Source organism: Macaca mulatta, chromosome 5, assembly GCF_049350105.2.
Source record: "Macaca mulatta isolate MMU2019108-1 chromosome 5, T2T-MMU8v2.0, whole genome shotgun sequence".
Lineage (NCBI taxonomy): Eukaryota > Metazoa > Chordata > Mammalia > Primates > Cercopithecidae > Macaca > Macaca mulatta.
Window position 1 is genome coordinate 122,153,020 of NC_133410.1, and position 16,281 is coordinate 122,169,300.

Here is a 16,281-nt window from a genome sequence, read left to right on the forward strand (position 1 = left end):
ATTTTACAATCTTTTAGGTGCTGAACGCCATGGATTTCTCCTCAGAGTGGCAGAAATTTATCATTATCTGTTCTCTGGGGAATTAAATAGATTTTTTTTTTTTTTAACGCTCCACTGAGGCCACAATTTTGCTATTATGCTCAGATAGCCCCAGAGCTTGCAGATGCTGGCACTTCTGTCTTTTTTCAGATGAGATACAATCATGCCAAGAATCCAAAGGAACACTTTTAATTCATAAGCAACTTCATTACATTGTTTGGTTACATTGAAAGTCTGCCTAACATCCCACAAAATCTGTCCCCAAACTAGAGAGTTTATTTTCCTGAGGTTTATAAATTCCAAAATCAAAATAAGAACAAAAGCAACTCAAAAAAAGTTTTCTTGGTTGACAGTAATGTCAGAAAACTGGGCAACTGAGAGTATGTGTCAAAGCGAGAGCATTCAAACTGTCTGTGATTCAGTGTTGCTGCATTGTGGCCTCTACATTGCCCCAATTGTGTTGCATTTGTGAGTCAAACTCATTTTGCCACAGCAAGCTGCATAATGAAAGCATTTGTTCTCATTCTCTCACCACTCGCCACCCTACTGCTTCAGTTCCAGGCCATTATGCCCAAAGTCTCTGACAGAGAAAAAGGAGCTCACTTTAGAAGACTTGGAAGGGTCAGCAGGATTGCTGGACTTGGAGCAAAGCTCTGACTTAATTTATGTCCATTGGTTATTTAGAGAGAGCTTAGCTGTTTGTACTTTGTTTTCCAGCCACAGGAGGAAGGAGCTACAGTATATGTCTTCAAAAGCTGTTTCTTTTGCCATGTGTGATATAGACTATGGGCTGTAGGTTCTGTTTAGAGCATAGTCGTTTATTCATCAGGGGCAAATTCTCAAGTGTAAACATTAATTACTCCTACCTTCAGTCTGTTGTTAAGCCCTTTGCTTTATTTAAGCAAGTAACAATTCTGAGAGGTAAAATCTGTGCACTGGAAACAGAATAGAAACCATTTTTACCAGAACAAAAAGCGAAGGGAGAAAAAAAGGATTGAGAAATGTAGCATTAAAACTTCCAGCTTATTGAGATTTCCTTTTCCTTGTAGAAAGGACAGATAAATGTGAGTGCTGATAATGCTTTTCTGAAGTAGAGAAAGACACCTTTGAGGTCTCATTCATGACCTCAGATGCTAAGGAACGACGTTAAAGAGCTTTTGGTCAAGTTTTTTTTTTTTTTTTTTTTTTGAGACGGAGCCTTACTCTGTCGTCCAGGCTGGAGTGCAGTGGCGCGATCTCAGCTCGCTGCAAGCTCCGCCTCCTGGTTCAAGCGATTCTCCTGCTTCAGCCTCCGGAGTAGCTGGTACTACAGGCGCCCGCCACCACGCCCGGCTAATTTTTTGTATTTTTAGTAGAGATGGGGTTTCACCATGTTAGCCAGGATGGTCTCGATCTCCTGACCTCGTGATCCGCCGTCTCAGCCTCCCAAAAATGCTGGGATTACAGGCATGAGTCACCTCTCCCGGCCTTGATCAAGTTTTTACTGCTGCTATGTGGCTGGTTTGGATAAACACTGTAAATGCCAGGCTCAGACTGCCTGTTTTTTTAGCTGTCATTTCTCCTGTCACCAACCTGAGACCTTCAGGGCTTCTCCCTTTATTCAGTCTTGGAACCACGGCCACAGCCACTTACTTACCTGCTCCTTCCAATGAGCCGCCACCTTTATAGTGAAGCTGTTATTTAAAGACCAAACCACTTAGCTCCAGTGTGAGGATGCTCAACATGTGAACTACATACAGATACGCCAATTAAAGTGAAGCCTCTGTATGAAAGGGGACGATAACTCCTCAATCATGAATTTGTTTTTTGCATTTTCCTTGCCTGGCACACTCTCCCCTCTGCTTCTTTTACAGCTGGTGATCTGACAAGTCATATTTCTCTTACAGCCGAGGTTAGAGAAACTCTCTCTCTGACTTTCTCTGATAACTGGTTACTGAGGAAGTGGCCAATTCTTTACATTTTCATTCAGGCAAAACTAAAACCATGCCTCTCTTCAAACACCTGGCATAGCTATAGCTTCTGGTCCCCCATGACAGGAGTAGTTTCTCTCTCTTGGGTTTTCCCGGGAGCCTGGGGTTCTTTGACCCAGTCTGCCAATATTCCGTTTCTTTGTTCAATGCCTCTTGTTCATGTCTTCATCCTTGTTACTTTTTTCATTTTCCCCTTCTCCGCAATAGGAGTTCAAATGGAAAACATCATCTGTCTCAAGCAGAAGTCATTTGCATACATCGTTATGAAGAAAAGCAACTGATTTTCTTTAACCTCTTAGGATCAGCCTCTTTATTTTTCACATTTCTTCAGGGTAGTAAGAGGATTGCCGATCAGAAATTAGTTGGCCATTAAAATTTCCTCATCTGTGAAAATGAAGGGATTAAAACAGATCATCTCTTAAGGATCTTTCTAGCCCTAAAAATATCCATGCACTGATGATGTTCAGTCTTTTTATGGGGGAGGCCAGATGGATGCTCAGCTCTCCATGCTGTGCATCTGCTTGGTCAGTGGCTTGAACATCTGTTTAGGACCTGAGATACCAAGGCATTGCAATTCCCCTTGCTCACCGTTTCAGCTAGCAGCGGCAGAATGCCTCTCCAGAAGGTGTCAGCACTCTTGTCTCTGGAAGAGCTTTTTATTCCCGTTATTTCCAAGAATAATAAGAACTAGTTTCCTGTATATTTCCTTTTTGAGGCTGGGAGATCTATTTTGTGGTAGTGAAGAAAATATGCATATTCTTCTCATATATCTCAAAAAAACAGATTTACTATCAAATCAATATTAATTTATAGGACATAAACTATAAATCAAAAAGGTGAGAAAATATTTTGACATTTTATCAAAGGAGAAGCCAACCATCTTTATTTTATTAATAGACTACTTTTTAGAACATTTGTACGTTTATAGAAAAATTGAGTGAATAGTACAGAGTTATGGGATTATCCTTTCTCCTTAATTTCTTCTTTGTTAACATTTCATATTAGCATGGTATATTTATTGTAATTAATAACAAATTATTATTAAATAAAGTTATTGTGTTATTATTAAGTAAAGTCCATAGTTTATTGAGATTTTTAAAGTTTTTAACCAAATGCCCCTTTTCTCTTCTAGGATACCACATTTATATAGTTGTGTCTTGTTAGTCTCCTCTTGTCTGTAACAGCTTCATAGGCTTTCTTTGTTTTTTACGCTCTTGACAGTTTTGAGGAGTACTGGTTAAGTACATTGTGGGATATCCCTTTATTGAAATTTGTCTATGATTTTCTCATAGATTACATGTTTTGATCACAGAATAAAGTGCCGTTTTCATCACATTATATCAAGAGTAGCACTGTGAACATGACAGTGCTGTTGATGTGAACTCTGGTCACTTGGCTGACACAGTGTTTATAAGGTTTCTCCACTGAAGCTAACCATTTTTAAACCAGTGTTGACTACTCTTTCAAATAAAAATTCTAGATTCCATATTTGGAAATTAATTTAAAACACACTCGAGAAAAAGACCTTGAAAATAATAAAAACAAATGAAACAGTTCATTTTCTTCTTTCTCCTGTCTAATGAACATAGACCTAAATAACTAGCTCATGACTTAGTCAGCCCTTTTTCCAAGAGAAAGAATTTTTTTTGTAGTTGACACACCAGGAGATAAAAGAGGAGGAAGCAGAGGATGGTGTTTTTCTCTGGGATGTGTCAGCTCCATGATGAAATTGTTGCCCTACAGACACTGATCCACAACTGTCAGTTCAGATATTTCATTCCGACTGAGAGACACTGAAAGAAATGACCACCATGGAGGGTATTTTCAGCATTTCTAATACCTCACTTAGGGAAGGGAAAGGCATTTCCTAACCCTTGTGTGCTGCTTCCTAGCTCAACTCTATCCAGGTTGATGGGGGTTGTGAAGACTTTCCTGTGGGTGTAATCTCATTGTTTTTATTTAAAAATGAGTGAAAGCAATAGTACAAAGACTTGAATATCTTTATGCATATTTTAATTGTAGTGAAATTTAGGAAAATAATTTCTTTAACAGAATACAGAGGTGACCTTAGTAATTAGGATTCCAAATACCACATGTTGGAGCTCAGAAAAAAGGAGCTCCCTTTCAATTAAACTGGTTGCTTAAATTTGTGTATTTACATATTTTCTTAGTAACATCCAAAATAATTTTAAACTATTTATAGTTTTCTCATTTTGTTAGTTGCTATTTACATTATTACTAAGATGAACGTGCATATACAATTTCTTCTTTTTTCTCTCTCTGGCCCCATAAAAACACCATTTTCTTAGCCATTAGCATAGATGAGAGGATTCTAAACAAGGTTTTCTCTGTAGGATTGGGTACAACGTAGGCACCTAATAGCCTGAACTATTTTATGAATACTAGAAATAAATTATAAGTAGTACGAGAATTAAATTACTTCTTCTGCATTTCTAATATCCATCACGTCTTCTTCAGTTTCAGTGGTAGTATCTTAGTTTCCCATCTTCGTTTTCTCTGCTTTTCATCAATCCATCCCTGTAGCCAGAGCAAGTTTTCTAAATATTAAACTTAATCACGTCCTTTGTCCATATCTGCTCACCATGATGACTCTGGATTGCTGTCATTAGTTTTCCATCCTGCATCTCCTATATGATTATAAGATCTGTGAGTGCAGGAACAGTGTCTCATTCACCTTTGAACAACCCCCTGCACACTGTAGACTCAAAAACCACAGGGTGAATGAATGATATAGCTATTTTGAGGGGTCATCTCTCTGTATAGACCAAAATTTTGGTGGTGTTTTTGTCTTACTGGCCACATTTCATGAGGCTCTTAAAAAAGTCTTTTGTGGAAAATTTCAAATGTGGACCAAAGTAAGGAGAATAATATAAGGAATCTCATGTATCCACTTAGCTTCAAAAATTGTCATCATTTTACTGATTTTGTTCCATCTATTTTCCACCCCACATTTTTTTGGTTTCATTTTTCCAGAGCATTTTAAAGTGAACACCAGACATTATGTCATTTTACCTGTAAATATTTTATTATGCCTCTAACTAGCAAGACGTTTAAAAAAACCATATCCACCATGCCATTATTACACCTCTTTAAGATAGTTTAGTATCAAATATCTAATACCCGTATCTCCCTGATATCTCTTATCTCAAACCTGCCTTTTTTTTTCAATTGGTTTGTTCAGATTAGGATCCATACATGGTCTGTACATTGCTTTTGGTTATGATGAAGCATTATTTAATGTTCACACATGGGGAGTATGATTTATGTCAAAGATGGTAAGTGATGATCTGCATAAATAATGTATTTCCTGACAGACACTGGGGACTTCAAAAGTAAGGGAGGGGGAACAAGGGGGAGGGGGTTAAAGTTTATCTATTGGGTACAATGTTCACTATTTGAACTTACCTTGAGAAATCCTGCTTTGTACATTTGCTTAAGCCAATATTAACCCCACTTAACACCTTCCTTCAAGTCTCCCTCTTTCCATCTTTCTCCTTCCCCCAATTTCTATTTCTATTCTATCCTCTTAATTATGTCAAAACTCAGCTTAAGTTTCATCACCTCTGTGAAGACTACCCTCCACCAAGCCCTTTAATGCCTGACCCACCAATATGCCTTCTAATTTACATTGCTTGATTTATAAAACCAATTACAGATAAGACCAAGGCTTCTTGAAGCAGGAAAATCTAGATTTGGTTTTCATTCCTGCCATTGATTAGCAATATGGTGTTGGGCAAGAGCCTCACTTTCCTTGTCTGCAGAATGTAGATAATAGGAGGGTTTTCATGAAGTTGTTTTGAATACCAGTTGAGATAATGTATGTAGTCAATATAATTTTTGGTACTTGGAAACGTACTATAAGTTATAAGTTTTTATTATTAACTTTTTTGGTTTCATTATGTCATCTCCAACTAGATTGGAAGGCACCTATATAATGCCTTATACACTGTTAGCACTGCATGCCTTTTTGTAGGGAGTCATTTTTTTGAGTATTAGAGTGACCACATTTAGCCCCTGGGATTTCAACAGCCATCTAACTATTCATTCAATTATTCAGATATGGGTTTTTAGCAGTTGTAATTGGATAACTATAAGGTATAAATGGAAGCATACATTCCAGAAAATGGCTAGAATATGAGGGAAAGCAACGTTATCTATTATTTAGTATCTTAGTGCTTGTTAAAGTTAGGAGAAAAAAGTACTGGGTTAAAATGAGTGAGTCTTCATCTTTATAGGAAGTTTTTTTATAAAGTTTGGGAGGAAAGAGATGCTGATAAACTGATGCTGAAAGTATCTAGTTAATTTTTTGTTACAAATGGTTTTCAGTGTTGTTTCTTTGCAACCTCAAAGCAAAATCTCTGCCTTAAAAGAAGAAAAAGGCCAGGCACGGTGGCTCATGCCTGTAATCCCAGCACTTTGGGAGGCTGAGGCAGGCGGATCATGAGGTCAGGAGTTTGAGACCAGCCTGACAAACGTGGTGAAACTCCATCTCTACTAAAAATACAAAAATTAGCTGGGTATGGTGGCGTGTGCCTGTAATCCCAGCTACTCAGGAAGGAGGCTGAGGCAGGAGAATCGCTTAAACCCAGGAGGCAGAGGTTGCAGTGAGCCAAGATCATGCCACTGCACTCCAGCCTGGGTGACAGAGTGAGACTCTGTCTCAAAAAAAAAAAAAAAAAAAAAAAAAAGAAGAAGAAGAAGAAGAAGAAAAGAAAAAGAGATGTAATATATTTCACCATCGAAAGTTATTCAACAGCCAGAGGCCAGGAGAATCAAATTGAATTGTGAATCTGAAGGCAGCCAGGAAAGTGCATTTTAAACTGAGCTAAGCATAAGACACTGCATCATTAAGAGAGAAGAGTTACAGACTCACAGTGAAGAGGAGAGCACTTAAATCGCTCTTGAGTTTCTTGGAGAAGAATAAACATGTATGCAAAAGCCCAGGAACTGGTTTTTCAGTTTCAAAAGGAAATAATGTGTGTTCTGTCAGTGGAACTGAGTATTCAAAGGCTCTACAGATCAGCCCAATGGGAGCTGGAAGCAAGGACTTTAAGCAGTAGCTTTGTGTCTTTGGCAGTCTCTTGAAATTGGGACTAAAATTAAAAGTAGCTGAGTGCAACCAGTTCTAAATGTCAGATGGAACACTTTGCTCAGCATGCCGTGCACAACATTGATTTTCCTATGTTCCAGACTGTTGTGTGAGATGTTGAATCAGGTTCCTGTTAGCGCATTCACTAATATAAGAGCTCGAAAGCAACTTGGTCCACAATTAATATTCTGTGATGTTACTGTCTATATGCCTTGGACTTTAATTGGGCCAGGTTTTTGTGAACCTGTTTTATTCTTTTGACACCTGGAGGTTATGTTCTTATTTCAATTTGATTAGTCTTTTTCTTTTAATTTTTTTTTTTTTTTTAAATTTTTTTGAGACGGAGTCTCACTGTGTCGCCCAGGCTGGAGTGCAGTGGCCGGATCTCAGCTCACTGCAAGCTCCGCCTCCCGGGTTTACGCCATTCTCCTGCCTCAGCCTCCCGAGTAGCTGGGACTACAGGCGCCTGCCACCTTGCCCGGCTAGGTTTTTGTATTTTTTAGTAGAGACGGGGTTTCGCCGTGTTAGCCAGGATGGTCTCCATCTCCTGACCTCGTGATCCGCCCCTCTCGGCCTCCCAAAGTGCTGGGATTACAGGCTTGAGCCACCGCGCCCGGCCTTGATTAGTCTTTTTCATAGAAAGTTCTTATGAATGCTTAAATGTTGTCCTTTCTGAATTTGTACTAAGACACAGAGAGGATTGTTCACCACATACAAAGTGAACTATGGGAAGATTTTTCTTCAAAGAAGTATTATGGTACCTATCTGATAACTGTCGTTACATACACAATTCCAAGGAAATTTTAAAAACGGTGGTTGTGATTTCAGTGTCTGAATACGTGTTTATAATTTTAATAGCTCCTATTAAGGTTTATGTGAATGTGGACACCATATCTGTTGAAACTATAATATTTTAATCTAGACAAAAAGTAGATCAAGTAAGATAAGGGGAAGAAAGAGGACTGGGGGCATTGAACATGGTATGTGCCAGACGGCTATTCCCGGGAGTTCAGAGAGCCTCCTGGAAACTGAAGAATGACACTTCCTTGACTCCATCATAATAGCTCAAAATATTAATAGTTCACAAGTGAGATAGTGAAAACCCTCTGGCCAAGAAAATCCAGGATTGTTTCACATTGGGCTATGGTCCTCAAACTTCCAACTGCATCAAAATTATCTGGAAGGCTTGTTAAAACACATAGTATTGGGCCCCACTTCCAGTTTCTTGTTGGAAGGTGGAGGGGGGCCTGAGAATTTGCATCTCTAACGAGTTTCCACGTGATGCTCATTCTGCTGGTCTAGGAACCACTGGTATAAGGCAGTGATTCTTGCCATATTTTCCTATGCTTTAATATGCAGAGGGATCATCTTGGAGAGTTTGTAGAAAGTGTAGTCTTTAAAAAGTATACTGACGTGCGACTCAACACTGAGATTTCTGAAAAAGCACGCTTAGTGATTCTGCTGTAATTGGTCCAGGGATCCTAAGCCACTGGATCATTTCTAACACTTAGTATTTGAGTCTTTCATGTTTTCATAACCATTCATGGGCTTGAATGTCAGTGAATGGCTGTTAAAGTTCCAATATGCTTTGAAGAATAAGAGAAAGTAAAGTAGAAGCATGGCCATATGTTAGTGGCTTAATGATACCAGAGGTGAAATAAAATCTCATGAAAGTCTGATATATTGTGCTACAATAATGCGAGCAGTTAGCATAACCTGATGTAATATAACAAGATTTTGGCATTAAAAACGTGTCCAATCTCTTGATATTGTGTAACATGTAAATAAACCAAATCTTTTGAAAGGAAGCAGCAAAATATAATAAAAAAAGAAGACTTTAGAGATGGATATATCCTGGCTCTGGCATTTGCAATGCTGGTCAAGTCATGTAAACTTTATGATGTTTAGTTTTTCTTACCTGTAAAGGAGACTTAGTAATTCCTATTTTACGACTTGTCATGAAGGATAAATAGATACAATATATGAGATGGCTAGTGTAGCTGCTGACATATTGTAGATGTTTAACAAATGGCAGTTATAAAAGGAAGAAGAAGGGATAGGCCACACGTATCTGTCATTTCTTAGTTTTTGTCATTGACTGTTAGATAGGGAATGCTTATTCAATTTAATACTCTTTGGTCTGCAATTTCAGGCAATGCTTTTTCATGCATTTAGACAGACTCTGAAAGTAAACATAGTCACTCAAGATTCTTATGAATCTACTTATGATTGAATGGACATTCTCATGTTTTAAAAAATCTATTTCTCTTACATATTAATAGGCTATTTTTCATCTTTTATCACATTCTGTTTTGGTTACTTTACTGAACTCTTGAAATGTTCAAATATTTTTGCTTTGCTCTTTTGCATTTATAATAGTGACTTTTTAAAATGAAGAACTCTATCAGTGCCTGCTACAAACTTATTTTGATTTGAAATATAGAAACTGTTCTTAATGATAAATTGAAATGGTTTCAAACTTCTAATATTTTCTCTTTTTTATCCTTTTAGGTAAGTAATGAAAAGAGACATGAAGAATTGATATTTCAAATGACCACCATGTTGCAAAAGGTACTTCTGGTATTTTAAATATTACTTTAAAAGAATCTTATAAAAAGACACGGAGGTTAGCATGTAACTAAGTACTATTTTGGTAAAAACAATTTTTATGAAAACAGATTTAAAGATGTCATAGCATTAACAATTTTGTAATTATAAGAAATGTAATATACTGTAAGACTTTTCTTTCTGTAGTCTAGGCAATTATCATCGGTATTGTTTGGGAATTGTTGGTAAATAGATTGATTGTCTCTTCCTCAAGATATTCGTTGCTGGAAAAAGGGAGGTGGAGGAAAGAAATTTGAATAAATAGACATAATAAACACATTGAGATTTGTTCACCAAAGTCATCTATTTTCTCTAAGAACTTATGAACTTGTTTTCTGTGATCAGAACATTATCTTCATAATTACTTATAAAATTGATTGCTATAAGCTTGTCAATAAAGTAATTTGATTCTAAATAATTCAAACAGATTGCATCCATATGGAGAATTCTCCAGATTCTACATTTAAATAAAGGGGAAGGAGGGAAGAAGAAAATATTAGACTTACATGATAGAATGTAAAAATTATTAGTCTATTTATATCGCATACACGATTTGGGGAAATCTGCTTGTATTTTTAAGTCATGAATCTCATCTACAAGAATACATTTCTTTTCTAGAAGGAATCTATGAAATATTGTGAAAATCATCTCATTTGGTTACAGAGGAAAAAATTACATGGTGAACTATTAGATGAGTTGTATGACATCATTAACATTGACAATCATGCAAATATCCATGATGTTTCAGGTGCCATAAATCATATATGGTGCCTTTGTACTAGTTTAATAATTTAATCCAAGAACAGAAGATATGCGAGAATGCCAAAAGAGGAGAAATCAACTTAGCTTTTTAATAAAATTGTAATTTTTAACTCATTTCTCATTTTGCTTAGAAATTTCCTCAAGACCTTACAAAATTCAGGTCATGTACTATTGAAGATAAGATAAAAGGAGGGGGGAATAACTTAAAAATTTGTCCTCTTCGAATGATAGTTATTTAACATACATTTTCTATACTTTGTGGCTATTCTTTTGAGTGCTAAAGGAGAATTAGACAATTTTATTAATGTTGATAAAGAGACAGCATTAATCAGCTTGGGCTATTTTCTTTTTGTTTTGTTTTTTGAGACAGGGTCTCCCTCTGTCACCCAGGCTGGGGTGCAGTAGTACAATCATGGCTCACTGTAGCCTCCACCTTCCGGGCTCAAGTGATCCTCCCACCTCAGCCTTCTGAGTAACTGGAACTACAGACATGCACCACCATGCCTGACTAATTTTTAATTTTTTTGTAGATATGGGTTCTGACTATGTTGCCCAGGCTGGTCGTGAGCTTCTGAGCTCAAGTGATCTGCCCACCTCAGCCTCCCACAGTGCTGGGATTATAGGCATGAGTCACTGTGCCTGGCCAGCTTGGGCTATTTTTAAAAGGGCGGATATTACTCTGCTTTATTATATAATTAATATTATTATATGAATATATTTCAATACATTTTGCATCATTTGAGACTTCCAGGTATAAAAGCTAAGTCAGAAGTTGGATAGGTGAATCTTAGAAGCTCGAAGGAAAGATCTGTGATTATAATATGAAAAAGAACCAATTCCACTTCTTGACAAAGAAGGGAAGAATAATGATTTGTAGTGAGTGCCAAATGTTGCTGACAGGTCAAAGAAGATAAATGCATCAACAAACCAGCAGGAGTTTTATATGTAAATGTCCTGAGTAACTTTGGCAAGGGAAATTTCGGTAGAGAAGCAAGGGCAGAAACCAGACCGGAGTGGTTTGAGGAGTAAATAAGAGATAAGGGGATGCAGTTAGCAAAAAAGATAGATTTTTGAAAATTTTGTCAGGAAATGAAAGTGCGGAGAATCCAGCGTCTGGATAGGGAAGTTGGGTTGAGAGAATCTTAAACATGTTTACATTTTAATGGGAACAGTGCAAAAAGAGAGAGATCGGAGGTATGGGTTTCTGAAAAGGAAGGAAGTGATGGAGGAGGTGGTCTAGGAACGAGAATTACCTATAGCCAGTGGGAAGGACAACACGCACATCAACACAGCTAAGGCAATCTCTGTAGGATACGTACAGATACAGATAGGTTTGTAGATATGGTAGGGAAAACTGAAGGGGGTGTCAAGAAAAAGTTTGTAATTTCTCTGTGAAGAAGATGTGGCCAGAGTTGTTAGTGAGTATTTGAGGAAAAGGGCAAGGATTGAAGTATTGTTTGTGGAGAATGAGAGACAGAGAGATCAATATTAGATTAGGCAAGTACTGATGACTGGGAATTTGTAGTATCATCAAACTCCTTAAATTTATAAGCGTATTAAGTACACGAATATTACTCTCTAAAAATCAGAAATCAGGGATAATCTGTTTTGAGGGAAGGTATAAGAAAGGTTTGACTCTTCTTAGGTCCTCAGTTTTGGTTTGTGTCCTAATGACAGCATTTTCATGGCAAAATTTAAGGACACTTTTTACATATGTATACATGTGCCAGCACACCTGCACGTTGTGCACATGTACCCTAGAACTTAAAGTATTAAAAAAAAAACTTTTTGACCTTGAAGAAAGGATTACTTTAGCACTCCAAAATGTATGTCTTTTTTGCCATGACTGAAGAGAGGCTGCTGTCCTTACCCAGGTGTCCTTAGGTAGGCACATTCTTTCTGCTCTGCTACGCATTCTTTGGACAGTAGAGTTAGACTGAAAGTGTTAAACAGGCCCTGAAGATGAAAGACTTCAGTTTGCTGACTTTGAATTAGAAGAAGGTTAATATGTCCATTTAACTAGAAACTCTAAATTTCTGCTTCCCATGTGACTTTTAGGAGTGTTTACTTGAGGGCATAGAGCTCTTTATAAGACTGAAGGGATCTTTTTAGTTCAGGTACTTAAAATTTTTTTTTTTTTTAGTTGCAAAACCGTTTTGAAAAATAAAATCTGGCATTAACAAAGAGAACTATTCTGACTGCAGTGGGCATGGGGGATATGGAACCCACCCACTTATCCCTCTTCTTTCCCCTCCTCCTCATCCCACTTTCAGGAAGTTCCCCGGAGACATCCTCATTGAGTCTGGTGGCTCCATTAAACATTGTTTGAAAAGTACAATTCTAGGTGATCACAACTATATCGAATTTCAGCGAAACATGAAATTCTTAAGATAAATTAACTGTGGTTTGAGGATAATTTTTTTCTTTACAATTAAAATAGGCAGGTTAGTATCTACTTTAACCTAAAGTATAAATTATCTTATATTGATAATTTTAGTGATAGTAGATACTGATTTTATCAAGGAAGCTCAACAAAAACCACTGCTAAATATATTGCAAATCTGGGATTTGAAAAGCCAAGCCCTCCTTTTAATTAATTTTGCTGATCAGGATTACCAAAGTTCGTAAATGTGGAGCCCTTCACTAAGCTCATGAGTAGAACTGTTCTTCATTATCCTCAAAGGATAGATATATGACTGTAGCAGGGAGGATTAACTGCCTTGATCTTGAACAGCCATGAAAGCATGTAGTATGAGTTGCCAGGATGTTGCTTTTCCATTAGGGTATGACTTTGCCTAGGGCTGAAAACATCCATAAAGATGGGATAGAACTTTTCAACCGCACTTTTTATGTTGGAAAGCAGAATATTGATAAAGTAGAAAAGCCAAAATAAGAAATGGTTAAAAGAGGGTTAAACTGGAGTATGAAGAACTTGCTAACAGAGTGATAAAGACAATTAAAGAGGGCAGTTTAACTTGAGTTATTGTTAATATTTAGCAATGCAATGAGGTGGATATTGTAACTTGGTTTTATATTTGATGAAATGGAGGCTCATACAGGTTAAGTAACTTGTCAAACTCATACTGCGAATCACCAGCAAATGTGGCAGAGCCAAAATTCAGATCCAGATCATTTTATTTTAAGACTAAAATAGGCTGGTGAAGTCAGACTGAACAAACAGACAGCTAGGATGAGATGTAGTTGAGACTGGGAGAGACATAGCAAGAAAAGGGCTGGTCTTCAAAATCAAAGAGTGCTACTCAAGTCAAATACCTACAATGGCTCACTGAGAAAAAAGTGGCTTTGAGAGTCCAATGAAGGTTTATATCCTTAGAACCTGCTTCCTTTTTAGTCACTTCCTCACAACCTTCCCTCTAAATACTATAATGATTAGAGGACCGTCTCTGCAGGACTTAGGCCTCTTGGGACTTATGCCACCAAAAGCTATTAATACCGAGGTCAGATAGGAAGATCTCTGGCTGGCTGAGGACTCCCCATGGTTTTCCTGGCTTTGGAAGTCTGGCTCATTGATTGGGATTGGGGGGCCCTTTCATTCCAAAACTCATTTCCTGCTGAAGTTGAAGCAACTCAGTCTGGCCAGTGACCCTGCCATCTTCTATTCTGTTGTATATCCCTGAACCACATGTAGAAGCAAATCACAAAAGGAAATGAGAATAATTAAAAGGGTTAAGTATGAAATGATATGGACCAGATTTAAAATTTTGTCTCATGTTTTTAAAAGTTGTTTTTGGGCCGGGCGCGGTGGCTCAAGACTGTAATCCCAGCACTTTGGGAGGCCGAGACGGGCGGATCACGAGGTCAGGAGATCGAGACCATCCTGGCTAACACGGTGAAACCCCGTCTCTACTAAAAAAAATACAAAAAACTAGCCGGGCGAGGTGGCGGGCGCCTGTAGTCCCAGCTACTCGGGAGGCTGAGGCAGGAGAATGACGTAAACCCAGGAGGCGGAGCTTGCAGTGAGCTGAGATCCGGCCACTGCACTCCAGCCTGGGCGACAGAGCGAGACTCCGTCTCAAAAAAAAAAACCAAAAAAACAAAAAAACAAAAAACAAAAGTTGTTTTCGGCCGGGCGCGGTGGCTCAAGCCTGTAATCCCAGCACTTTGGGAGGCCGAGACGGGTGGATCACGAGGTCAGGAGATCGAGACTATCCTGGCTAACCCGGTGAAACCCTGCCTCTGCTTAAAAAAATACAAAAAACTAGCCGGGCGAGGTGGCGGGTGCCTGTAGTCCAGCTACTCGGGAGGCTGAGGCAGGAGAATGGCGTAAACCTGGGAGGCGGAGCTTGCAGTGAGCTGAGATCCGGCCACTGCACTCCAGCCTGGGTGACAGAGCGAGACTCCGTCTCAAAAAAAAAAAAAAAAAAAAAACAGTTGTTTTCAAGGCCTAGGAGGACCTCTGGGACGACTGGAAGAAAATAGCGAAGACTAAACTTTTTAGATACTGGGGAATAGAATACCTTGCATTAACATGATTATTGATGAGTGTATATTTCTGTTTGCATATGATGCCAAAAATCTTTTGTATACTTCAGTGGTGTTAATTTCCCATCTACTTGTGTAAACTAGGTGTAATCTTTGAGCCATTTCCTGAAGTGATGGAATAGTCACCCTTTGTTCTGGTCAATAATTGTAACATAATTTGCTTAAATTTAGATAACTGAAGCTTGGTATTTTCTGGAATTCTTTTTCCTGAAGAACATATATAAATGGGAGTAATGATAGAGTTAAGTTTGTTCGTCTTAATCCGTTTATTAAGTGTTTCTAACCATCAAATCAAATGGGAGATTTCTAGTCTCTCTCTCATCTAAACTTAATAGATATCTTATCCTTGTACTGTAACTGTATTTTATATGGAGTTCTTGTGACCAGAGAAAATAATTATCTTTTGTTTCCTACTTTTTTTTGTTTTGTTGTTTTGTTTGGGTTAAAATGGTTTATAATCTACATTAAAACTCTTCTTGGTTCTTATACGAAAAAAGATGAAAATGAAAACACAATAAACCAAAGTAGCACGAGTTTTTTTGAAAGGAAAGAACTGAATTTTGGGGAAAAAGTATTCACTCTGTGACGAGTGTTTCTGTACCCTACCTGGAACCAATTCCTTATTTTGTGGTTAGTCTATGTATAGCAGAGACTGTGTAGAAGGTATTGGTATCTGATAAAAGTGAACAAAGTTCTAATGAGCTCATTCATTATTTACTTTTTTCAAAGCAAAGATTTTTTTTCTTCCTTTCCCACAATTTCTCCATTTAATTCATACACATTAATTGTAATTCTAGAAATGCTAGTAATTCTCTATTATAGTTACTATGATGGTCATAGAATTAATGAAGGGTACAACAGTAAAATTTGTGTTAATTATTATCAACCGTATTCTTTATTGTTTAAAATTTTGCAAACAAATAAAAAATAGAATAAGCATTAATTTCCACAAACTTATATGAATCACAGTGATCTCCAATGTCTGTGTTTACATGCTTAGGGGCAAAACATATAAAGAAATAGGAGCTTAGCCTAATCAGTGAACTAAATCTGAAAATACTGATCTCACAGAAAAGATCATGCCCTCCACAGCATGAATCTGGCCCTCTTCATTTTGCTTTCCTCAGCGGGGGCTGTTCAGTGGTGCAAAGAAAACATTGTAAAATGCTTACAGTTTTTAGAAGTGCTTCTGAGTTCTTTAAATAATGGTAAGAGTTGCAAATCTTATAGGAAGGACCTATCACAGAAAAGCTTTATTCAGTTGCACAGGGAATGGTGAACTCCAGTTAC

General features: G+C 37.7%; 1 protein-coding gene across 20 annotated transcripts in view; it reads left to right on the forward strand.

The window, feature by feature from the left end:
* ANK2 (ankyrin 2) overlaps positions 1-16,281 on the forward strand; it is a 695,731-nt gene that overhangs the window by 203,928 nt on the left and 475,522 nt on the right. For 19 of the 20 annotated variants that reach the window (XM_015139094.3, XM_078002174.1, XM_028848704.2 and 16 more), the window contains exon 2: positions 9,631-9,690. The exons of the other annotated variant lie outside the window; for it this stretch is intronic. In XM_015139094.3, the coding sequence (XP_014994580.2) occupies positions 9,670-9,690 (21 nt within the window). In that variant the 5' untranslated portion in view covers positions 9,631-9,669. The remainder of the gene's footprint in view (positions 1-9,630; positions 9,691-16,281) is intronic. 20 annotated transcript variants of the gene reach the window in all.